At 47.4% G+C, this 25,312-nt stretch overlaps 2 protein-coding genes across 2 annotated transcripts; both read right to left on the reverse strand.

Moving 5' to 3' along the window:
* Positions 1-12,599: 12,599 nt before the first annotated feature.
* On the reverse strand, positions 12,600-17,528 carry LOC123087808 (elongation factor 2). Its single transcript, XM_044509917.1, has 3 exons — positions 17,383-17,528; positions 15,890-16,018; positions 12,600-15,234 (listed from the first exon to the last, which is right to left on the reverse strand). The coding sequence occupies exons 2-3, from the start codon at positions 15,978-15,980 to the stop codon at positions 12,794-12,796; spliced, it is 2,532 nt and encodes an 843-aa protein (XP_044365852.1). The 5' UTR covers positions 15,981-16,018; positions 17,383-17,528; the 3' UTR covers positions 12,600-12,793.
* A 2,120-nt stretch (positions 17,529-19,648) lies between these two features.
* On the reverse strand, positions 19,649-24,437 carry LOC123087809 (elongation factor 2). Its single transcript, XM_044509919.1, has 3 exons — positions 24,309-24,437; positions 22,866-22,994; positions 19,649-22,325 (listed from the first exon to the last, which is right to left on the reverse strand). Exons 2-3 carry the CDS (start codon positions 22,954-22,956, stop codon positions 19,885-19,887), a joined length of 2,532 nt encoding a protein of 843 aa, XP_044365854.1. The 5' UTR covers positions 22,957-22,994; positions 24,309-24,437; the 3' UTR covers positions 19,649-19,884.
* Between the last annotated feature and the right edge of the window lie 875 nt (positions 24,438-25,312).

Here is a 25,312-nt window from a genome sequence, read left to right on the forward strand (position 1 = left end):
GTAGCCTTGAGACTCTACCGCCGATGCCGTCGGAGGTAGGCTGCCATGCTTTGCTTTTGTCGACGTCGACGGATCAAATGGGCTACCACTGTTGACTATGATGGCAGCTCGTCTACTCTGTTGCCACGGTGTTCGGTGATACTCCCTCCGTCCGGAAATACTTGTCATCATAATGGATAAAAGAGGATGTATCTAGATGTATTTTAATTTTAGATACATATTTTTTTATCCATTTTGATGACAAGTATTTTCGGACGGAGGGAGTAGATTAGAGGGGTTCAGTACTTCAGTCGTAAAATAGTTTCAGTGCTAAACTTGTCACCGAAGATCAAAACAGTGATTTTGCCCTGACCATAGAATAGGACAGGGGTTTCAAAACTCAGGGGATAATAATTTGTTGGGACTTTCAAGACCTCCAAAAAAAAAACTTTGCCCATGCTTCTCTGGTGAATGCTATCGATCTGAGCACCTTGCCCTTGTTGAAACTTGGTGGCCTGGTCTCTGACGTAAAAAAGGCGTATAATACAACATAGTAAACAAATAAAAAAACCTGAAATTTTTATACATGAAAATTGAGAGAATCTTCTATGTGCGTGCCAAATTTCAAGGTGTTTGGAAATTTTAGGAGCTCGTGTCAAAAATAACAAATTTGGCCCGTCAAAGAAACTTTCAAAAAGTGCACTGTGTGGACTGGTTTTTTTTTTTTGTGACGAGCTCATCAAACGTCCAAACACTTTGAAATTTTGCACGCACCTAGAAGATTCTCTGAACTTTCATGTGTAAAAATTTCAGATATTTTTGAATTTATTGCTATTTTTTTGAATTTATTGTTCATCGGGAGTAGATGAGCCTGGGCACCGTTTTGAATTATCGGTATAATATGAACTTCTTCTGAAAAAACGTCCATGTGTCTAGCTTCATACATTGCTCGCACCTATAGAGAAGTTAAATTCTATTGAGCTACCAACATATGGTGCTTAGCACTTTTCTTGGTAACGAGCTTGAGGCGGCCTGTGAAACCTTCGTTTTTCCCCTAAGAGCATCTCCAATAGAAAATTTAGATGTAAAAACAGCTAACTTTTAAATCCCCGAGGCCTAAAAACTCATCTCCAACAGATCATATAGATGTAAAACAATTTACATCACCTCCTCTAAGTGATGTAAAATACAAAACTTGAAGATGAAAATTTGCATCACCAACCGCCTGGTGATGTATATAGCCCACCTCGTCGCCGCTGGTCCTGTTGCATTTTGCCTCCCCCCCCCCCCCCCCCCGCGCGCGTCCCGCCACCCGATTCCCACCCCCATAGCAACATGCCGAGCGCTGCCGCCCCACCCCGCCTCAGTTGAAGCTCCCCCGCCGCCCGATCCGAGTTTCACCTGCGTGTTTCGAGCTCTGCCGCCGCCCCGCCCCGCTCCTTGTCTCGATTTGAAGCTCGGCCGCCTGATTCAAGCTCCGCCGTCGGCGCCCGTCTCAGCTCGACGCTCAGCCGCCGCCATGCTGCCGAAGAAAGTGTCGAAGAGCAAGACCGGCTTCTTAGGGGTGCGGAAGAAGCCGTCTGAGAACTTCGGTGTGGAGTTCCAGTGCGATGGCTATCGCTACTGGATCGGCACGTTTGACTTCGTCAACATGCCCGCGCGTGCGTACGAAATCGCCATGTGGCGTTTCTGACGGCCGAGGCGCGAGATGAACTTTCCGGAGATCGAGACTCAGGTAGACACGGAGCTAATTGGGCCGGAGAATCACAATATTTGGCGGATGGACGAGAATGAGGAGAAGAAGAACAAGAAGAAGCCAGTGATTATCGTTGCTCCCGGCAATAGTGACGAGGCGGCAAAGGCGAGATTCACGCGGGAGCATCCGGAGTATGTCCAGACCGAGCACGAGTTCTCTAGGAAGCGTGAGGCCGAGCAGCAAAAGAAGGCGGTGAGGAAGGATGTGGAGGAGGCCGGCGCCTCGGCGGTGATCCCCGTCTAGTCCGACTCGTCGGACTGGGATGACTCGGAGGAGGACGAGTGCGACAACCCCAAGAAGAAGGTGTTCTGGGAGCAGTTCAAGAGCGACGGCGAGTAGGCTCGGAGTAGTAGTAGTTTGATGCATGTAGTAATTTGAAGTATGTTTAATTATGTTTAATAACTATGTTTGCTTCAAATGAACTTGCTATATTTAAAGTTATGTTTGGAATAATATAGTAGTTGTACTAGTTTTACATCTTCAAATACATCATTTGGTGGAGTAGTAGTTTTACATCACCAAATATACACATCTCTTGAAGTTAGGACTTTTTAAAGATGTATAAAAAGAACTTTTTGTTGATGTAAATTATACATCACTTGCTTTTACATCTTCTAATGAAGATGCTCTAATGCTCCAAATGCCCCTTCCGAAACATACTCGCTTCGTCTCAAGTGTCAAAAAAATGTCTTACACTTTGAGGCAAAGGGAGTATTTGAATGTGCAGTAGGACAAGAAGATTGCAGAGAGGACCCTCGAGAACACAAGGCGACGATGTTGCTGCAGTTCAGTTCTTGCTTCGCTGATGAATGATGATTGTGTTTGGTGTGTAAACAATGCCGGGCGAAAGTCTTCCCTTCTAATCTCAAGCTCAAGAGCTCCTGCTATGAACAGTAAAAGTCTGATTTTTTTACGACCAACACTGCTTAGTTTTCTATGTGCATGCAAATTTCGTGATGAAATTACATTCGTGGAGGTTTAGAATTCTTTTCGCAAAATCAGCAACTCAAAACGCTTTCAAAAATATTCTTTCTGGAGCATTGATTTTTCTTTTGACAGAGTATTAGCAATGTTATTTTTTTCACAAAATCAGCACTTTAGTAGTGATCTAAACACTCTTATATTTCTTTACAGAGGGAGTAGAATATTCACCGATGTTTGCTGGCAAAGAAATCATGTTTTTTATTTTTTGTGTTACTGTTTGTTTCAATTTAATTGTTCACGAGGGTACATGCAGAACTTATATTTCTACGATGCTGCAAAGTGGTTTCAGTTCCCTTAAAAGTTGAAAATTTTAGTCAGGAGGTCATTGATGTTTATATGCAAACAATCCATGTGCCTTCATGAGATGCTTGGTTCATTTGGAGATCCAGATGAAATTTTCGCGAGAGCAATGACAGTGACGATAATCGAACCAGTTTGGGTTGCAGTATTACTACTGATTTTGCGAAAAGCATTATAATACTCCTGTACAAATACTACAATTTGCAGTCATTGAAGAAATCAATGAAATTTTGTAGAAAAAAAAGGAGAAAATAAGGAAAAGAATGTTGAATCAGAGCTGCCGAGGAGCAGGATGGAGCTCAGCGGAGCGGTCGAGCTCGGCGAGCATGGCCACCCGGTCCATCTCGTACCCACACACGTCCATGTCCCCGTCGCCGTCCCCCGACCAGTCCACCCTGCCCACCCGCATCGTCTCCACGTCCACCGCGTACACCTGCGTCCTGCCGCCCCTGTTCCTCGCCGTGAAGAGCGCCACGCCGCTCTTCTCGCAGAACCACCTCAACCTCACCGCCTGCAGGCCCATGAGCTCCGTGTTCAGCGTCCACCGCCACTCCTTCCTCCCCGACACGCCGCCGTTCCTCACCGCGTCGGCGTAGACGACCACGTAGGCGCGCACCGCGTCGGCCTTGCACTCCAGCACGCACAGCCTCCCGTCCGGCATCAGCCCCAGCAGCCGGTCCACCTCGCTGCCGAGGGAGGCCTTGGCGCGGCGCGGCGGCGACTCGAAGGCCTGCACGGTGTAGCCAAAGCTGGACGTGTGCAGCGTGGCCGGGTTGACGGCGATGCCGAGCCCGTACCAGCAGACGGCGCCGCCCCGCACCAGCGTCGCGTGCGCCCTGACGCCCAGCTGCCGCCCCCTCGCGATCCGGGCGCCGGTCACCTCCACCTCCGGGCCCCAGCTGCCGTCCTCCGAGGAGTAGCGCCGGAGCGCCGTGTAGCTGCGGTGGTTGTAGAGGAGCAGCACGCGGTACGAGGACGAGGACGTGGACGTGGCCGCGCATGCGTCGTACAGGTGGAGCCCGTCGTCGGCGGTGAGCAGGGCGCACGCGTACGGCCCCGGGCGGTCCTTGCCGGTCAGGGGCGGGAGCAGGTCGGCGTCGCCGGTCATGGGGTCGCACACGCAGAGCCGCAGCACGCAGGCGCTCTTGGCGCGGCGGAGGTCCATCACGACGCGGCCGTTGCGGGACGCGACGACGCGCGACGACGAGCCCGGCACGCCGCCGTCGGTGATCGAGAGGTCGGGCTTCGTGAAGGGCACGAAGCCGTCGCCGTGCAGGAAGACGCCGACCGCGAGGCGGCGGGCGAAGCGGTCGCAGCGCGGGGGGCCGCGGCGGCAGATGAAGGCGGCGTCGGAGGAGACGAGGCGGCGCCAGCGCCTGCAAGCGGCAGCGCAGCGGACGAGGTCCCCGGCGTCGGAGAGGGCGGAGAAGACGAGGAGCAGGGTCTCGTCGCACAGGGGCAGCGCCTGGTCGCCGTGCTCGGGCCCGTGCCGCTTGAACGGCCTGCGGCGGGCGGCGAGCCACCCTCTGCTCCCGCCTGCGGAGGGATCCGTCCCTGCGGCGGTGGCCGGGCGTCGGCGGCGGCCGCAGCGGCGACGTGGCGGCCGTGACGGCGGCATGATGATCGGCCGGTTGGGATTTGGGGGAGATCGAGCAAGGGTTTAGGGGGGCGTGTTTACAGAGGTAATCGCCCAGATCCGTAAAGGAAGATCGCCAGATTTTCCGTCTCATGGGCCAGTTGGATCTCCGTTTCACGTCAGAGAAAAAAAAGGACAAAGAATCGATGGGCCTGCCTGCCAATGATGAAGGCCCATTGTGGCGTCCCAGCGGCCAGTGGCTGCTTGGTCCTCACTGGCCTAAAAAACACAAAAAATGCCTCACTGCACTCATCTCCATCGCAAGTTCTCAACAACCTCCTCCTTCGCTCACATTGCCAAAATGCGTTTGAAAATAATATTTTTGGAGCATCGGTTTTGTTTTTTTGCCACATTTTACACAAATTTCATCTGGCGATGAAATTTTGCAAGCTATCAAAACATTTGTCAAAGTTTCATACAAAAAAAATCAGAATTTTCTAAATTGTTATCTTTTTAATTTTATTGTTCACCCAAGCTCACGTAAGCACGGGATCATAACAGCTGCATATGGAGAAAGAGGAATACCATCCCCTGATTATAGCATGGTTAATAGTATAATCAACTGCTAGTTATATGATGTTGTATCATCACTTATAGTCACTCATACAACAAGTTTGGCTACAAGAGTAGTACTTCTTTTCACCTTCTTTCTATCTCTTTCTTCATATGTATTGTATTTGCGTAGAAGTACGCATATAGTTAACTCTTGCATGAGAACCATTTCCGTCATCTTCTAATGTCTCTGTCCTTCATATAGGCAAAAATGACCTATAAGCGGGCTATAAGCCCGACCTGTAATTGCTTTGATTAGAGTACAACTCTAACTCGTCAACTTAGGCACACCCCTTTTTCCCTAAAAAAAAGAATAAGGAAATTACCCTTCTCGATCATGTGCGATGTTTTATCCCTTCTTCCCCCATGATAATTCTTACTAGCATCCACGAAGTAAATGGATTTTATCAAAAAATTGAAGTAAATGGATTTTTAAAGAAGAGTAATTAAGATGTAGCAAAAATTATGCCTCGACTCGTCCAGAACATGTTTCGAGAGTGTGTGCTAACCAATCAACAGGACTTGGAAGCCGATGTCCCCATCGCAAAAATTATTTGAGAGCATAAAGAAAGAAATGTGCGCTGTTGGATGAATGAGCAACTAGTATTCACTGAGGGCCAGAGGCCAGTACATATACATGTGTGGCAAAGTGCAGAGAACCCCCTATACATTAGGGATATACAGACAAGAGACTATACACATCTAACACCCCCCCCCCCTCAAACTCATAGTGGATCAACAACACTGAGTTTGGAGAAAAGAAAGCTATGTTGCGCTCGAGTTTGTGCCTTCGTGAAGAAGTCCGTCAATTGTAACCCAGAGGGCACATGAAGAGCAAGAATCTAATCTTGCACAGCAGCACGCACAAAGTGGGCATCCACGCCGATGTGCTTGGTGAGCTCATGCTTCACCGGGCCACGCGCAATACTGATAACACCGGTACCGTCAGACAGTAATGGAGTGGAAGTAGAAGCAGCCACACCAAAATCCTCAAGTAACCATCGTAACCAGATCACCTCAGCCATCAACATAGCCATTGCTCGCAACTCAGCCTCGGTGCTCGAGCGAGAAACTGCAGTCTGTTTCTTGATCTTCCAGGCAATAAGAGAGCCTCCAAGAAAGACACAGTAAGCAGACAGCGAGTGTCGATCTGAGGGATCACTAGCCCGAGTAGCATCGGAGTAGGCCTGGAGCTCGAGAGAACTGGAGCGAGGGGAAAAGGCGATGAGAGATCGTGCCACGAAGATATCGTAGAACACGGAGGAGATGACTATAGTGGATAGAGGTGGGGGCTGCAAGAAACTGACTCAGGATGTGAACAGGATGGGATATGTCAGGACGTGTAACAGCAAGATAGACAAGGCTGCTAATGAGGTGACGATAGCGAGTGGGATTAGGAAGAGGATCACCATCAGAGGCACGTAGCTGAATGTTGAGGAGTCACAACAGTGCGCTCATCACCGAGAGCGGCGCGGGCAAGAAGATCCTGAATATATTTTTCCTGAGAGATGTAGAAGCCATCAGAGGTCGAGGAGATCTCAATCCCAAGAAAATAGCGAAGTAGACCAAGATCGGACATGAGAAACTGGTTGTGAAGGCGAGCCTTGACAAAGGCAATATAGTCAGAGTCGTCACCAGTGATGATCATGTCATCAACATAGAGAAGGAGAAGAGTCTGACCACGAGAAGACGTGTGAACAAACAATGTGGGATCATGGTCACTGGGCAAAAAGCCAGCGGCAGTCACCATAGAGGCGAAGCTCTCAAACCAGGCGCGAGGGGCCTGTTTAAGACCATAGAGGAAGCGGCGAAGGCGACAGACCATGCCATCAGGAGCATAGTACCCCGGTGGTGGCTACATATACACCTCCCCACGTAACTCGCCATTGAGAAAGGCGTTCTGGACATCAAGTTGAGAGATGGACCAATTGCGAACAGAAGCCACAACAAGGAGAGTGCGGACAGTGGTCATGTGAGCCACAGGAGCGAATGTCTCATCATAATCGCGTCCTTGCTCCTGCTGGAAACCACGGGCCACAAGACGAGCTTTGTAGCGCTCAAGAGAACCATCGGAGCGAGTCTTAACTTTGTAGACCCACTTGCAAGTGATGGGACGAACACCAGAAGGAGGAGAAACCAGATCCCACGTGCCATTGTGCTCAAGCGCCGCAAGCTCCTCGACCATCACAAGCTACCATTCAGGGTGAGTCATGCCGGCCCGATAGGTGGTGGGCTCAGCAATGGCAGAAAGACCATACCGGTCAGGAGAATAGCGATCAGGAGGAGGACAAGGCCTAACACGAAGGTTATGGACCGACGTAGGCGTGAGAGGTGGTGCACCAAAAGTAGAGGCACATCAGTAGGATCAGCGCTAGCACGAGGACGACGAGTGTAGTAGTGAGGAAAAGGGGAGTGTGGGTGAAAGACTGGAGAGGAAGGTGGGGAGGGAGATGAGGAGGAGGGAGGGGATGGTGGTACCGGTGGTGTAGGGAGACTCCTCTGGGAGAGGGTAGAACAGAGGGCACAGAGGGAGATGTGTCGGGAAGGAGAAGGAAGGAAATATCTTCCACGGAAAAGCTCGAGGAGGAGGGACGCGGATAGTAAAAACGAGACTCATCAAAAGTCACATCACGCGAAATGCGCAGTCGGCGACCAACAGGATCCCAACAGCGATAGCCCTTGTGCTCATCACTATAGCCAAGGAAAACACACTCAACTGGCTGAGCAGTCAACTTGGTTCGTTCTCGTGGAGCAAGAAGAACATAGCACACGCACCCAAACATACGAAGAGCGGAGTAGTCAGGAGAGCGATCAGAGAGATGCTCCATAGGAATACCACCCTTCAAGGCAACCGATGGCTGAATGTTGATGAGGTGTGTGGATGCGGATACTGCCTCAGCCCAAAAATGAGGTGGAAGAGAGGCGGCGATCATCATTGCCCGAGCCGTCTCAAGCAAATGGCGATGTTTGCGTTCAGCAACGCCATTCTGAGCATGGGCACCAGGGCAAGAGAATTGGGCAAGAGTGCCCTGCTCTGCAAGAAAACCACGCAACATGTGAGAGATATACTCTCCAGATGAGCCAGCACGGAAGATACGGACAGACGTGGAAAATTGAGTGCGAACAATGGCAGCAAAACGCTTGTATATGGGGAGAACCTCGCTGCGAGATTTCATACAGTAAAGCCAAGTGTAGCGAGAGAAATCATCAATAAATAGAACATAGTAGCGATGACCCCCTTTCGAGTCAAAAGGAGCAGGACCCCATACAACAGAATGAACTAAGTCAAAAGGACGCTGAGATACAGACTCACTGGTAGGATAAGGTAACTGGGTCTGTTTGTCAAGCCTACAACCATCACAATGCAACGAAACATCACCAGAGACAGACCCTAAGATGCCTTGGTGTACTAATGAGGATAAGCGAGAGCCACAGATGTGACCAAGTCGATGATGCCACTGCTGGAAGGACACAAAAGAGGAGGCAGCAAGAGCATGGGAGCTGGCGTATGTGGTAGCAGCGGAAGGAACACGAAGCCAGTCAACCTCCCAAAGGCCCTCAGACTCACGGCGCCGAGGGCCAGCGCCAACCAGAGCCTGAGTGCGACGATCCTGAACAGAACAAGAGTCAGCATCAAGAATGACACGACAACCAGAATCAGTAAGTTGGGCAGCGGAAAAGAGATTCATGGTAAGACGAGGAACATGAGAAACACTAGGAACCGAGAAAGATGGAGTGGAAAGGATGCCATGACTAGCAGCAGGAAGAGGTGTGCCATCGGCCGTGAAAACATTAAGAGGAAAACCAGGAGGACGAAGAGAAGATAAAACAGAAGAATCAGAAGACATATGAAAAGAAGCTCCAGAATCCAGAACTCACGAGGATGTACCTGTCTGAGTAGGCTCCAGCGGGGGCAGAGTGGTGGTGGCTGTCACGACGGCAACAGAACCCGTCAAGGAAGAACCGGATGATGCCAACATGCGCTTGAGCCGCAGAATATCCTGGTCAGTAAGCGACGCAGTCGAGGAAGACGCACGAGTCCCACTAGATGAAGAGCGCTTCAGGTCTCTCCGCTTCTTGTGACAATCTGATTCTGGGTGACCTGGCCTGTTGCAGTAGCCACAGAAGGTGTGCGAGCACGACCGACCCTCTCCTGAAGGAGGGTGAAACGCCCCCCTGGAGGTGTGGGCAGGAGCGGTGGAGTAGTGAGGTGAGCAGACAACACAAGAGCTTGGGCAGCAAGAACAGTGGGAACCACAAGCAGATCAGCGGACCGAAGATGTGTCTCCTCAGCACGAAGCTCGGCAAGCACCTCCGAAATAGGAACACGACCACGAGCAAGCAGGTGAGCACGCCGAGGCTCAAACTTTGAGCGAAGGCGAGGTAGGAACTCGTGGAGACGATGAAACTCCAAGTCTGACCGCACAGTCTGACAACAGCGGCAAGTACCACAAACCACAGTCTGGAGAGAGTCAAGCTGACGCCAGATGGCAGAGCTCTGGGAGTAGAACTCATCAATAGAAGAGTCACCCTGCTGCAGAGCATGCTCCTGACGCACCACAGATAGGTAGAGAGCATCACCAGATGGCTGATATCGGTGACAAAGATAGGTCCGCATCGCAGCAACAGTACCAAGACCCATGAACTCAGACGCAGACTGGGGTAAGACACTCGCAGTGAGAACCGGAGCCGCTCGAGCATCATCGTTGCACCACTGAGTGTAAGCAGACAGATCATCCCGGTAAACAGAAAGAGCATCTGAGTAAGCGGATACCTGCTGATCATAAGCATCCATCGCAACATCATCAAGGGCCTTGGCTGCATCCCGATCAGCCTGAGAAGCGTCGGCAGCAAGAACAGGCGGGACCGGTGGGATAGGAGCCACAGGAGCAACATGACATGGCGGACAGGGGACCTCGCCAGAGAAAACGCCCCACAGGAGAAGACCGCGCATGTGGATGCACATGAAACCCACAAACTCAGCATAGTTGGTGTCATCGAAGATCACCGTGCACCGAGGGACAACCACATATCCCGAGGAAGACATGGTGAGCCTTTTTTTGGTCAACTGCTACAGTGCGCCCGATCTAGATCAGGCAGACCCGCTCACGAGGGGAACGAAGCGGGGCTCGAGCAAATCGAGCGGACAAGGTGGCCAAGCGACAGCTGAAGGCCACGACCAGGAGGAGATCGCAGCTTGGGCTGCAGATCCAGATTGAGGGCCCATCCAGGCGGGAAGCAGCACCAGGCAAGAGCGGCCGGGACACCGGGCGAGAGCTGCCGGGCTGGGGCGACGTCCAGGCAGAGGCGGGCGGTGGCCAGGTGCAGCAGCAGGGCGGCCAACCGGCAAAGCAGGAAGCAGGGGCGCCCGATCGGGCGGAGTAGGACAAGGCCGCCTCGAGCGCCGACGGCTAGGGCGCAGCAGGAGCGGGCGCCGGATCCAGCCGATCCAGCCGGACGGAAGGAGTCGGGCTTGGCCAAGAGAGAGACGGCCGGTGACGTACGGGAAACAGCCGGAATCGAGGTGAGCTAGGAGTGGCGCGCACGGAGTTGCATCGTGCGGGAGAGCGATGCTAACCTAACATCTGATACCATGTTGGATGAATGAGCAACTAGTATTCACTGAGGGTCAGAGGCCAGTACATATACATGTGTGGCAAAGTGCAGAGAACCCCTTATACATTGAGGATATACAGACAAGAGACTATACACATCTAACATGCGCTAACACAGGAAGAAGGATATATCTGGTGCAGAAAGTATCAGGGGCCACAAGAGCTTGATGAAGATTGTTGATGGCGCGACAAAGACAAGTTATGCATAAACCTTGTATATTCTTTCTTTTTTGCGGGGTCATAAATCTTGGATGTTCAATCCAATAATTAATTAGGGTACACTTAAGAGATTTTATAGAGTAGGGTGGGGGGGGGGGGGCAGTGGCCCCCTTTGGCCCATGAAGCTCCGCCACTGCACCAAACCATATATGCTCCCAATTTGAAGAAATTCAAATTTGAACATTCTGAAAAAATCTATAAAAAGTATGGACGTTGGCAACACATACGTATACAATCCCTAAAAAACTCAGATCCAAAATCTAAATATACGTTGAGGAATATAAAAGACAAATCCATCATGGTTAGTGTAAAGCTAAGACACAAGCAAAATGACATATTCATACATGAATTTCTCCTTTTTGTTTCTTCATGTGCGAATTTTTGGGGGCTGTGCACGCTTGTCCTGTGAGCACACATTCCCCTCCAATGAATTTTTAGAAACAATTGTGTCGCGGCATATTTAGAGATATCTAGCTATTGAAGACAAGGCTAAGTAAGAATAACGAATTGCACGTCATTTTTTTTATTGTCCTTTCTAAATTACGTTACAGCCACAAGATAGTCCTATCAACAATGACCCCGCGCAAAGATGTTAAGTAAGACATGCTCTAAGGACTGATATAATTGGATATTTTTTTTCCATGTCCGGTGAAACCATGCAACGTACAACTATGCAAAGGACAGGTTTTGGGTCTTCCCTGGCGGCGCCTCAACTGCTCCAATGGGCATATATATGCCTATATATGGTGCTTTGTTAAGTCCGTCGTCCGGTAGCACGACATCGCTGACGCACCAATTGAGGAATCGATGCAAAAAAAAAACATTGAGGAACGGAATAGGAATATGCGACGCGGTACTGTTTTGCCGGCCCTGATCTTCCCTGTCGGTGCTGACTTTTGTCATCTGTTCTTTGTAAAAAATGTAACGCGGATTATCAGCCAATTTCGCTACAGTTGTAGTAAGATCTTAAAAGGCGTTTAACATGAGCAGCATTTCTCTGCCATGTACTCTCTCCGTTCCCAAAAATATAAGTCTTTTTAAAGATTTCAATAAATGACCACATACTGTACAAAATTAGTGAATCTACATTTTAAAATATGTCTATATACATCCGTATATTGTAGTCCATTTGAATTGTCTAAAAAGACTTATATTTAGAAAGGGAGGCAGTACGTACTGTAGTAGCAATGGCACTCAAAAAATAGATCATAACAAACAAAACCTAGTAGCAATGGCACTCCAAAAATAGATCATAACAAACAAAACCGTCAAGCATTTGAGCTTCACATACATATAAGAGACTGAAAGCTTCAACCGCCAAACGATACTGCTCAGGTACAGAGCAGCTAATAGACAGTGGCCGGGGAAGAACACAAGGGGCTGGTGGAAATCATCATAACAACATGCAACAAGGAGCAAAGGAAAATCAGCTCAAGAGATTATACAACCATGGCTGGAACTCACAAACATTACAACACGCACAATTGCTAGCACAACAATCAAATACGTATATATGTAAATGAAAGCAAGATCTTGCACAAAAGCAAACACAGCACAGTAAAAATAACCACCGTGGGATGCCAGAAATATATCATCTAAGTTTAACATCTGTTACATCACCACAACCATCATCAAAACCACAGTCTCAGTAGCACCACATACAAACAACAAGATAGTAAGGAAGACACATAGGGAGAAAAATACCGCGCCTCCCTTCACAGCAACAGCCAGCAGCAAAACATGACCCAAAGTTTAGAGCTTGTCCTCGAAATCGGATAGGGGGGTCATCTGCTCCTTGAGACCCTTCCTCTTGCGGATCTCCGTCACGAGCGTCGCCGACTGGGTGCCGGGGTCCAAAGGATCGGAGGCCATGATGTCCCAGTGGTCAAACACGCACTGGGGGAAGGCCTGGCCGGACGTCGCGGCCCTCAGGGTGCTCGAGAACCCGAAGGACTCGATGACGGGCAGGTAGGCCTTGATGTTGTAGAGTGGGGTACCTTGCCTCTGCATCTCCTCGAACACGTGCCCTCTCTTCTGATTCAGCACACCATAGATACCACCAAGTGCGTTCTCCGGGGCCTGGATCTCAACCAGGTACACGGGCTCCAGCAGCCTTGGCTTGGCAGTGAGCTGAGAAGCGTAAATGACCCTCCTCGCCGTTGGGATGACCTGACCACCACCCCTGTGAATAGCATCAGTGTGGAGAACAACATCACAGACCTCATAGCAGATGCCGCGCATGTTCTCCTCACATAGTGCTCCTTCTTTTGATGCCCACTGGAACCCAGCCACAACAGAGTCCTTGATTTCATTCAGGTACTGCACTCCCTTACACATGTCCACAACCATGTTGGGGCCAGTCGTCTCAGGTCCAAAGCACCAAATCTTCTTGGCGAGATCCTTGTCCCAACCAAACTCCTCAGACAGGATCTTGGAGCGCACCTTAGGATCATCACGCGGGCCAATGCGGCCATCATCAATAGCCTCAGCCAATCCCTCCTCCAATGGGCGAGCTTCCATGTAAAGACGGTTATGCTTGTTGGGGGACTTGCTCATAACGGTACGGCAGGACTTCTCCAGAACAGTCTCACGGAAGGAGACAACAGGAGGGGAAACAATAATTTCAGCACCACCCATGAAGTCATCCTGCAGATCCTTCAAGCAGATTTCAAGATGAAGCTCTCCAGCTCCAGCAATGATATGCTCACCAGACTCTTCAATGGTACAGAGAACCATAGGATCAGACTTGGCCAGACGCTTCAAACCCTCAACAAGCTTAGGAAGATCAGAAGCCACCTTGCACTGAACAGCAACACGTACAACAGGGGACACAGAGAACTTCATTGCCCTGATTGGGCAGGCATCAACTTCCTTCTCATTTGTCAGGGTTGCATTCTTGGTGATGAACTGATCCAAACCAACCAAAGCAACGGTGTTACCACAGGGAACATCCTCAACAGACTCTTGCTTCTTTCCCATCCAGATAACAGTCCGCTGGACACTCTTCACATATAGATCCTTCTTCTGGCCAGGAACAAAGTTGGGACCCATGATACGGACCTTCATGCCAGTTGCGACCCTCCCGGCGAAAACACGTCCAAAGGCAAAGAATCTACCCTTGTCAGATGCTGGAATCATCTTGGAGACATACAGCATAAGAGGACCTTCAGGGTCACAGTTTCTGATGGCATTTGCATATATGTCATCAAGGGGGCCCTCGTACAAGTTCTCCACACGATACCTCTGTGCCTTTGAAGGAGAGGGGAGGTGAAATATCATCATCTCAAGCAGAGCACGACTGGCAGGCAGCCAAGTTTGCATCACACGCTTCATGAGAGCCTTGCCCATCAAGTCCTTCTCATCATTCTTCATGGTCACACCAAGCTTCTTCAACATAGGCCACAACTTATCCTTCTGGTCATTCATGCAGGTTGCTATGATTTGCTTGATTGGCTCATAGCAGAACTGAACGAAACCTCTCTTGCAGGTAGCTGTCCCAGTGTTCTTGGAGGTCCATTTCTTTGTGGCTGGGTCAAAGAAGTTCTCACCCCACAGCCTCTCCATCATCTTCACCTCATCAACACCAAACTTGGAGGCATACATCTTAGCAAAGTTTGTAAGGGTGAAAGCCCACCCATGCAAACCAGCAGAGAATGCAACAGTACCCTTCTCTGGGTACACTTGGACATCACCAAGGAGCACATCTTCATATGTTGCCATGATGACATTGGCATTTTCGATGACACGGGAGAAAGTCTGATATGCTTCCTCACCTTCAAACTGAAGCTCAAGGAAGCATCTGTCCATCTTGTTCACAGTAAGAACAGGCCTAATCCTCTCACCAAGAGCTTGGCGCAGCACAGTTTCAGTCTGCACACAGACACCCTCAATGCAGTCAACAACCACCAAAGCACCATCAGTGATACGAAGAGCAGCTGTGACTTCCGAAGAAAAGTCAACGTGGCCAGGTGAATCAATAAGGTTGATCAGGTATTCATCTCCATCCCTGTCGCCCTTGTACATCTCAAGTGATTCAGGAGTCATCTGATAGAAAAGAGAGATACCCGTGGATTTGATTGTAATACCACGCTCTGCCTCATCTGCACGGGTATCAGTCATGCGAACATCCCCAGCAACTTCCTGGGCGATAATCCCAGCAGCTGCCACAAGGGAATCCGTAAGCGTAGACTTGCCTGCAAATATGTAAATAATATGTGAGAACAATGCACAAGCATCTGGTTTGACAGTTGAACACAACCTATATGAATAGAAAATTGAACATGTTAACTCATACAGTATAAGGCAGAAGTAGGACAGAGCAGTACAGTACTTTCAAACAATCAAGAAACAAAAGAAGGTACAAATAAGCTCAACAAGGTTTTTAGTAACATGGTTAAGCAAAATCTAGTGGGACATTGCAAACAAAATATGAAGACATCAATATTGAAGTAACTAAGTACAATCATGTAAATTTAAGATCCTATGCAGTGTAATACATTCAGGGACAATGTGAGAATACACCAAACTGGGAGATACTAGGCCTGGGATATTATGTCAATAGTACCATTTAAGCTTGGTGAAGCAGAAATCAATCATATAATAAGCAGTGGTGAAGCAGAAATCAATCATATAATAAGCAGTAGTAGTAAACTCCAGGACACAATAAGATGGATTGGTTTTAGGGATGAAACTAATTATGGCCCACTTCTTAAATTGACCCATTTAAATAGTCTCAGTATTTCGAATTAAATAGAGTAAAATTAAGAGCAGGCTACAAAAACATTGGTTAACAAAGATTCTACTGTATGAACTCAATAATTAGAGACAACTGTCTGTTTAGGCACATACCGTGGTCGACATGAGCAATAACAGACATGTTACGAATATTATTTTTCTTGTCCATAATTCCGCGGAGCTCCTCCGCTGTAAACTTCACCATCTTGACTGGTTTTGGATATCACACTGGGAATATAGTTCCTGTTCAGAATGGACCAAAAATCAAGTAATTAAAACCACAATTGAATAATCAGAAGGCTCTTACTACAGTTGGGCACGCATTAGTTTCAAGTGCAGTCAACCAAGCATATTAAAACTAACATATGGGAACCGAAGACCAAGTTCTGAAAACTTAATTGTCCAAAGTGCACTAAAAAGGAAGCCAGAAAGCAACGATGGCAACCAATTTTGAGAGCACTCGACATGACAGTGTGCGAAAGAAAGCACAAAACAGTAAGAAAGATAAGAAAGAAAAGCAGTCTATTATGTAGAGTGTGCACAAGTATGAAGCACAATCAGGCAACGGATATCACTAGCTAAACCTGTATAACTTATGAGGATCACAGAAAACTTCGCAGGAATCAACCATATGTGAATGGAAAAGAAGAGTAGGTCTGAAACAGAATCGTGGTTTTATGCAAAGTTGATTTGTAACAGAAGGGTAGTTTTATGCACACGTGCTGACTGTACTAGCATGTACACTACCAGTGTAAACACTAGAAACAATGGAAGCACAGAAGGTCATAATGTTGAGCTCTGAAATAGGTGCGACCAACCATGCATGGGGAGCACTGAGAAGAATACCAGAAGATAGCCACATATGATCAATTTAACCAAATGAAAGAGATCAGGGATAAATTCACCCATAATACCTCAACTATAAGTACATAAAAACTGGCACACCCCGATACAAGAGTCTCCCGTTCTTTCTTTTTTTTTGAAATAAATACAAGAGTCTCCCGTTCTATATACACATAGTTATATTAAATTAAGCATGCCAAGCAAAGATGTGCATCACCATTTCCTCCGCCCTGAACATGAAGACAGAGAACAAAACCAACCAGGCTACGACAGGCAGGCAAGCAAGCGAGCAAAACCCTACAGCTTGAGCATTCTAAGAACCCCGTGGACGAACAGCAGCGCAGAAAAAAATCGCCGAAAAAGCTAGCAGAGCACCAGATGAAACAGATCGCCGTCTACCACGGCGGAGCGGGCAGATCCACGGTAAACACGGCGGGAGGAACACCCTTAGCTACCACAGAAGCACATCGGAGGCGACGAGCTTATGTATCTAGTGACGTCAGCGCAAAGTCGTCGCCAGGAACAAGCGAGCGGGACGAACCAAGCAGCAGATCTAACGCATCTAAGAGCAGCGAGACCGCATAGGAATAATCCCGGCGACCACGAGCCCAGCAAAGGGGACCGGAGCGCATCGAGCTAGCGAGGAGACTGAGCCGGTGAAATCGGTCGGCTAGGTAGCAGCTAGCTGCCTAGCACGGGCGCGCCCGCCGACGGAGCAGCCGGAGGGCGGCGGAAGGGGAGAGGAGAGGGGAGGTCCGGCTCACCTTGCGGGTTCGCCGAGAGATGAGAGGTGGGGAAGCGGCGGCGCTCCCGATCCGTGAGAATGGAAAGGGTTCAAGGAAGTGAGCACGCTAGGTCGCATTTGCTGGCCGTTATATACGCTATTTTTGTTGGTTCCGTGCGGGCCAAGATGCGCGGGGAGTGGAACTTTCCAAGGCCGGCCACGCGAAATGCGGCCCGCAAGTGAAGCCGGCCTGTCCGGCGTCCACTGTGGTGGAGTCCGGCCCAAAGGGGATGATGGCCAGGCGTGGTGAGAATTTCGGAAGTTGTCGGAGCGAAAGCTCCGAAGCGCCATCAAATGGCGAGGAAGCTTTCGGAAAACCTCTAACCACCTAGGAGCCCAATCTTCAAAAGTAACAAGTGTTGGGTTTGATGAAAAAATGTATGTTGGGTCTTGCTCTCTCTATCACCAAAGAATCAACAGGTTTGGGCGCACATTTTTCAGAAACCATGCTCAGTTTAGACTTCATTGAAAGATGGGTTTAAATAAAGCAACCACGAAGATTTTGGATGGAGTGGTAATATTTGAACCTTGATGTGTGACACGAACACATGGCAACTCCGAATGTTTTTTATGACAAATGTAGTGACGCGGGGATGGCAACTTCATAAGTCAAGCATGGCCACTTGCTTTTTGGATGGTAAGTTTCGGTTTTTTCTGGGTTTCTTTTTTTCTTTCTAGATGACAATTTCAGCAGTTGTAAAAAACGTGAGGGCAAGAGTGCTTCGTGCCACATGTGTGGCACTTATTATTTAGGTGACATGTTGTTGGAATCACGCTCAAACTAAGCTTCGTCCAAAGATGGTCCAAAGATGAGTGCGGCCAATCAAAATTAGTGTTAGCTCTACCACATTATATCTTCCTTTTTAGTGGAGAATTTGATGGAGGAGCTGCAGCCCTATTTCCCCGTATTATTTCTGTTAGCAATTGAAGGTTTTGTCTTGTCTTTTGAAAAGTATTGGAATTTCATAAAAGAAAAGAAAAAACATCTATGCAGCGGCCAAAACACCCTGACCAAGGCCAATCATCTCTTATCGATATTTACGAACATTGTGTCCAAATTAGGAAACTAGACTAGGATCACTTCATGTATACCTGTTTGGTTTGCAGCGTAAGGTTTTAACGCTTATTCTTAGTAGTGCCACAACATCTTAGGAATGTGTTTGATTTATTGCCACACTTTTCTAGCTACAAGGTTCACATGTCATAGGCTCACTTTTTGCTTAATCTTGCAACACTTATAGTCACCATTTTATTAACCACATTTTTTGTGACAGCCACACTTTGTCTAAGCTTAATACTTCCTCCATCACGGTTTAGAAGGCACAGTTAAATTTGCGTACGTTTTCACAATAAACAAGGTTTAGAGCGCATTGCATTTATTTCTAGTAGCTAATTACTACTCCGATATACTATTTCTATATGCATGCGTAGTGTGAATGCTATTTTTTAGCCCATCCCACAACCAATAGATAACCACCTAGGTCCCAGAGAATTTTCAAGCGCGTCTTCTAAACCATGACGGAGGGAGTAGTGGTTAAGTTAGTCATGAAAACAAGTCATGAAACGGCATCCTATGTTTCAGCAAAAAAAACTAAAAGGTTGAAGCTTGCTTGCAAGTGTCATAATTACATAGAGCCTATGTGTATAACTATTAAGCACATGTGCATCCAGTAACAGTCATAAGAAATATAGCAAACAAATCTATTATATGCCTAAATTTACTGAACAACTTCACAACTCAATTTTGCTACAAACCTGGAATAAGAGAAGTTACTGAGCATGAGAATTATGCGAATATTCTATTATGCCTACAAAGGTTCAATCTGTAATATTCCAAAAACATAAGTTCGGATACTCTCAGCGTTAACAGATGCTTCTACTACAGTATTTCTCTTAGGTCCAATTTTTTTCCGCTCAAACAGATGTATCTTAGCACACAGTAGGGAGCAATTTCTCATCATCAGTGTGTCCACAAAATTGTAGGGCATGAAATGGAGAATTGTGTACTGTATACAAACTGCAGCATAAACAAGTGCAGTAAGTTTTTGAGCATAGATTACAACTGCCAAAAGATGGAACACATTTTGATGGTCATCAAATCAGGAAGGTAAAATGAGATCGAAAAACTGCAAGCAGAGCTCTCAAGATCATGAAAAATATAGAGCAAGACTGGAGCAATAAAGAACCAGGCAGAGCTCTCAAGATCAACACAAAAGCAAACACAAGACGCCAACAAGAACTACCAATGGATAACAGATACTTGTATAATCTAAGCTTTAACATCGACAGACATCAAAACGAAGTGCCAGTATCACGACAGATATATAATCTAAGTTTTAACATCGACAGACATCAAAACAAAGTGCCAGTATCACGACCGATAGGAATCCCAATAGCAGTACAGCGACGACTCAATAGACAGATAATAGTGCAGCTCTCTTAGCAGCAAAAGCAAACTAGACCATGTAACAGAAGCAAAAGTTCAGAGCTTGTCCTCGAAATCAGATAGAGGGGTCATCTGTTCCTTCAGGCCCTTGCGCTTGCGGATCTCCGTGACAAGTGTGGCAGACTGGGAGCCGGCCTCCAAAGGATCAGAAGACATGATGTCCCAATGGTCGAACACACACTGGGGGAAAGCCTGGCCGGATGTCGCCGCCCTGAGGGTACTTGAGAACCCGAACGACTCGATGACCGGGAGGTAAGCCTTGATGTTGTACAGCGGGGTACCAGGCCTCTGCATCTCCTCAAACACATGCCCTCTCTTCTGATTCAGAACACCATAGATACCACCGAGTGCATTCTCCGGGGCCTGGATCTCAACCAGGTACACAGGCTCCAGCAGCCTTGGCTTAGCAGTGAGCTGAGAAGCGTAAATGACCCTCCTGGCTGTTGGGATGACCTGACCACCACCCCTGTGAATAGCATCAGTGTGCAGAACAACATCACAGACCTCAAAGCAAATGCCACGCATGTTCTCCTCAGCCAGAGCACCTTCTTTCGATGCCCACTGGAACCCTGCCACAACAGAGTCCTTGATTTCATTCAGATACTGCACTCCCTTACACATGTCCACAACCATGTTGGGGCCAGTCGTCTCAGGTCCAAAGCACCAAATCTTCTTGGCGAGATCCTTGTCCCAACCAAACTCCTCAGACAGGATCTTGGAGCGCACCTTAGGATCATCACGCGGGCCAATGCGGCCATCATCAATAGCCTCAGCCAATCCCTCCTCCAATGGGCGAGCTTCCATGTACAGACGGTTATGCTTGTTGGGGGACTTGCTCATAACGGTACGGCAGGACTTCTCCAGAACAGTCTCACGGAAGGAGACGACAGGGGGGGAAACAATGATTTCAGCACCACCCATGAAGTCATCCTGCAGATCCTTCAAGCAGATTTCAAGATGAAGCTCTCCGGCTCCAGCGATGATATGCTCACCAGACTCTTCAATGGTACAGAGAACCATAGGATCAGACTTGGCCAGACGCTTCAAACCCTCAACAAGCTTAGGAAGATCAGAAGCCACCTTGCACTGAACAGCAACACGCACAACAGGGGACACAGAGAACTTCATTGCCCTGATTGGGCAGGCATCAACTTCCTTCTCATTTGTCAGGGTTGCATTCTTGGTGATGAACTGATCCAAACCAACCAAAGCAACAGTGTTACCACAGGGAACATCCTCAACAGACTCTTGCTTCTTTCCCATCCAGATAACAGTACGCTGGACACTCTTCACATACAGATCCTTCTTCTGGCCAGGAACAAAGTTAGGTCCCATGATACGGACCTTCATGCCAGTGGCAACCCTCCCAGCGAAAACACGTCCAAAGGCAAAGAATCTACCCTTGTCAGATGCTGGGATCATCTTGGAGACATACAGCATAAGAGGACCATCAGGGTCACAGTTTCTGATAGCATTAGCATATATATCATCAAGGGGGCCCTCGTATAAGTTCTCCACACGATACCTCTGTGCCTTTGAAGGAGAAGGGAGATGAAATATCATCATCTCAAGCAGAGCACGACTGGCAGGCAGCCAAGTTTGCATCACACGCTTCATGAGAGCCTTGCCCATCAAGTCCTTCTCATCGTTCTTCATGGTCACACCAAGCTTCTTCAACATAGGCCACAACTTATCCTTCTGGTCATTCATGCAGGTTGCTATGATTTGCTTGATTGGCTCATAGCAGAACTGAACGAAACCTCTCTTGCAGGTAGCTGTCCCAGTGTTCTTGGAGGTCCATTTCTTTGTGGCTGGGTCAAAGAAGTTCTCACCCCACAGCCTCTCCATCATCTTTGCCTCATCAACTCCAAACTTGGAGGCATACATCTTGGCGAAGTTTGTAAGGGTGAAAGCCCACCCATGCAAACCAGCAGAGAATGCAACAGTCCCCTTCTCCGGGTACACTTGGACATCACCAAGCAGCACATCTTCATATGTTGCCATGATGACATTGGCATTTTCAATGACACGGGAGAAAGTCTGGTATGCTTCCTCACCTTCCACTTGAAGCTCAAGGAAGCATCTGTCCATCTTGTTCACGGTGAGGACAGGCCTAATCCTCTCACCAAGAGCTTGGCGCAGCACAGTTTCGGTCTGCACACAGACACCCTCAATACAGTCAACCACCACCAAAGCACCATCAGTGATACGAAGAGCAGCTGTCACTTCCGAAGAGAAGTCAACGTGGCCAGGTGAATCAATAAGGTTGATAAGGTACTCATCACCATCCCTGTCGCCCTTGTACATCTCAAGTGATTCAGGAGTCATCTGATAGAAAAGGGAGATACCCGTGGATTTGATTGTAATACCACGTTCTGCCTCATCTGCACGGGTATCAGTCATGCGAACATCACCAGCAACTTCCTGGGCGATAATCCCAGCAGCTGCCACAAGGGAATCCGTAAGCGTAGACTTGCCTGCAAACATGTAAATCTATGTGAGGACGGTAAAAAAGCATCCAGATTGACAGTCAAAAGCAATATACATTAATATACACACTTGGAACTTATTAACCACTGAGAGATGTAAGTGTGGCAAAAAGTACACTGAAACAAACAATGATTAAAAGACGATTAAAAGAGGACAAACTGAGAATTTAGTAACATGGTTAACAAATTTTTTGTGTTACTACATACAACCATGTAAATTATAATACATTCAGCAACTAACAGGAGCACACACCAAACTGGGGAGATTTTGAGCCATGGGATTATATGCCAATAGTTGCATTTAAGCTTGTTAAAGTATAGATCAATCATAAAAGCAATAAGAATAAGCTCCAGGAGACAGCAAGAGCTGGAACTACTTAATTTAAAACAGTGAAACAGCTCATTAATACAGAGATCTGGTTTTTAGAAATAATATGGAACAACTAAGAGCAGGCTACAGAAACATCAATCTACAAGATACTGTATGAACATGGTAAGTAGAGCAACTGACACTGTTCGGTCACATACCGTGGTCAACATGAGCAATAACAGACATGTTGCGAATATTATTCTTTTTATCCATAATTCCACGGAGCTCCTCCGCTGTGAACTTCACCATCTTGACTGCTTTTGAATGTCACACTGGGACTATAGTTCCTGTTCAAAGAATAGCAAGCTATCAGAATAAAGCAATAATACAGTTTGAATAACTATTAAATGAAAAAAAAAATCTGACAGTGATAAAATAATGACTGTTCAAGTAATTAGAACCACAATTGTCCACTCAAAAGTGCACTTAAATTGGTGTACAATAATAAATTTTATACACTGCTACCAAACTACTTTAACCAACACTTCCACCAACATCCCGAATAAAGTGAAATATATAAGATGGTCAATTGAGCTTATTAAATTTAATATACTAGGACAAAAAGAAATGCACTGAGAAGGCAGCAACAAAGCAAGCCCAACCGATATTAAGAGCACTGACAGTCACAGCATGAGAAAAAATAACACATACAATAACAAAGAAATGCAATCCATTATGGAGAGCATACATGCAAAAGCAATGAAGCAAAAATAGGAAATGGATCACTAACTAAACCCCCAAGTACTTCCAGGTCTGTAGAGCTTATAAAGGGGTAGAACATAGAGAAAAACTTCTGCAGAAGATTATGTCAAGACTTGGGAAAATGTAATTTGTAATGGAATCACAGTTTTATGCACAAGTACTGACTGTAATATCATGGCACTACCAACATAAACACTAGAAACAATGGCACAGAACGTCATTGAGTTGGAACTCTCAAGTGGTGCAACCATCAATACCAAGGGAAACACAGAAAATACTTGCACGGACTCATCCAAACGAAATAATTATCAGATCAGAGCGAAATACATGCAGAGTGCCTGAACTAAATTTACATAAAACACTGAAAACACAAAGACGACAAAAATATCTGTAGCTCCCTTTCAAATTAAACTGAACATGCAAAGCAACGATACCATTTTCTCCGACCTGAGTATGAGCAGGGAACAACACCAACAGGTTAGGGTAGGCACTAGGCAGGCAAGCGAGCGAGCAAATACCCTACAGCTCGAGCATTCTAGCAAAACCTCGTGAACGAAAAGCATGGCAAAATGGCCAAAACCAACACCGGGACAACAGATCCACGCTCAACACGACGGAATAGCACCCTAGGGACCGCGCATCTACAGACGTCAGAACAAAATCGACCCCGGAACTTGCGAGCAGGGCGAACAAAGCAGTAGATCTACGGCGCTTGGGAACAGGAACCGCACAGAAGAACGACGACAGATCCGGCGACGTGAACTGCGCGCAAAAGCTAGCGAGGAGACTAGAACCGGTGGAACCGATCGATCGGCTAGGCAGCAGCTGGTGCGGACTACGGAGAAGCGACGGGCCGACGAGGCGACCGGAGCGCGGGGAGGAAGGGAGGTCAGGCTCACCTTGGGGTTTCGCTTCGGTCTCCCGAGCCGAGAGGTGAGAGATGAGGAAGCGGCGGCGCTCCCGGAGGAAGAGAATGGAACAAGGGGTGAAGGAAGAACCCTAGGGCGGCATCGCTTGCCCGGTATATATAGTGGTGCTGTGCCGGCCCAGGAACGCGAGGGCCGAAAGGCGAGGAATGGGCGACTGCGGCCCGCGGGAGTGAGGGGGCCGTGTGTGGTGGAGTCGGGCCGACGGCCTGGCCCGAGTGATGGCCCAGACCTGCCGAGTGAGATGTGAGACGAATGGGCGACTCTTCTTCTTGTCTAAAAAAAAAAGAAGATGAACGACCGACTCGATGATCCCTACGGAGAGGGGGGAAGTGAACAAGGTTATACGGGGTAAATAATTCAAAAATAAGTGAATTTCTTTTTTTTTTCAGAAAAACTTCCGATCTATTAATCTTTAATCACGACATAATTGAATTTGTTTAACAAACATTGTTGACTGTTTGACTATCGTGTAAACATTTTTGCGATGAAATACATTCATGATATTCTAGGGACGAAAAACAAAACTGACTTTCAAAAAAGTCTAAGTTTTTAGAGGACTGATTTTGTTTCTTTTTTTGACAGACACGGATGCCATTTCATCATGAAAATGTACAAGTAGGTAAGAAACTAAGCATGTCCATTGCCGAAAAAGTATACTCTTTTAAAACTTCCTATTTTGGATTTTTACAGTTCATCCCAAATGTACATCCTCTCGGGATAAGAGTGACACTTTAGGTACGTGGTTGAACTTTTGTTCTCACGCATGAACCATTGTCCCATATTCTTTTGCAAAAAAAAGTTAAAAAATCAGCATCAATGCACCATGCTTGTTCATCATATCAGTAACAAAAATAGGTGAAGTAGCATAAGTAGGATCATATTTCATTCTAACATTCAGAGATTTTTCTTTAAGATTAGCTAATAACTTCTAAAGATTAGATCTATCATTGCAAGCAATTCATATCTAGATGGAG

The sequence above is a fragment of the Triticum aestivum genome, chromosome 4A (genome assembly GCF_018294505.1).
Source record: "Triticum aestivum cultivar Chinese Spring chromosome 4A, IWGSC CS RefSeq v2.1, whole genome shotgun sequence".
Classification (NCBI taxonomy): domain Eukaryota; kingdom Viridiplantae; phylum Streptophyta; class Magnoliopsida; order Poales; family Poaceae; genus Triticum; species Triticum aestivum.

Excerpts from the sequence above, each read along its gene's own strand:
- LOC123087808 (XM_044509917.1), bottom strand. The coding sequence starts at position 15,980 with ATGGTGAAGTTTACAGCGGAGGAGCTCCGCGGAATTATGGACAAGAAA. Across the intron at positions 15,235-15,889 it reads TATTGCTCATGTCGACCACG|GCAAGTCTACGCTTACGGAT; the intron begins GTATGTGCCTAA and ends ACATATTTGCAG.
- LOC123087809 (XM_044509919.1), bottom strand. The coding sequence starts at position 22,956 with ATGGTGAAGTTCACAGCGGAGGAGCTCCGTGGAATTATGGATAAAAAG. Across the intron at positions 22,326-22,865 it reads TATTGCTCATGTTGACCACG|GCAAGTCTACGCTTACGGAT; the intron begins GTATGTGACCGA and ends ACATGTTTGCAG.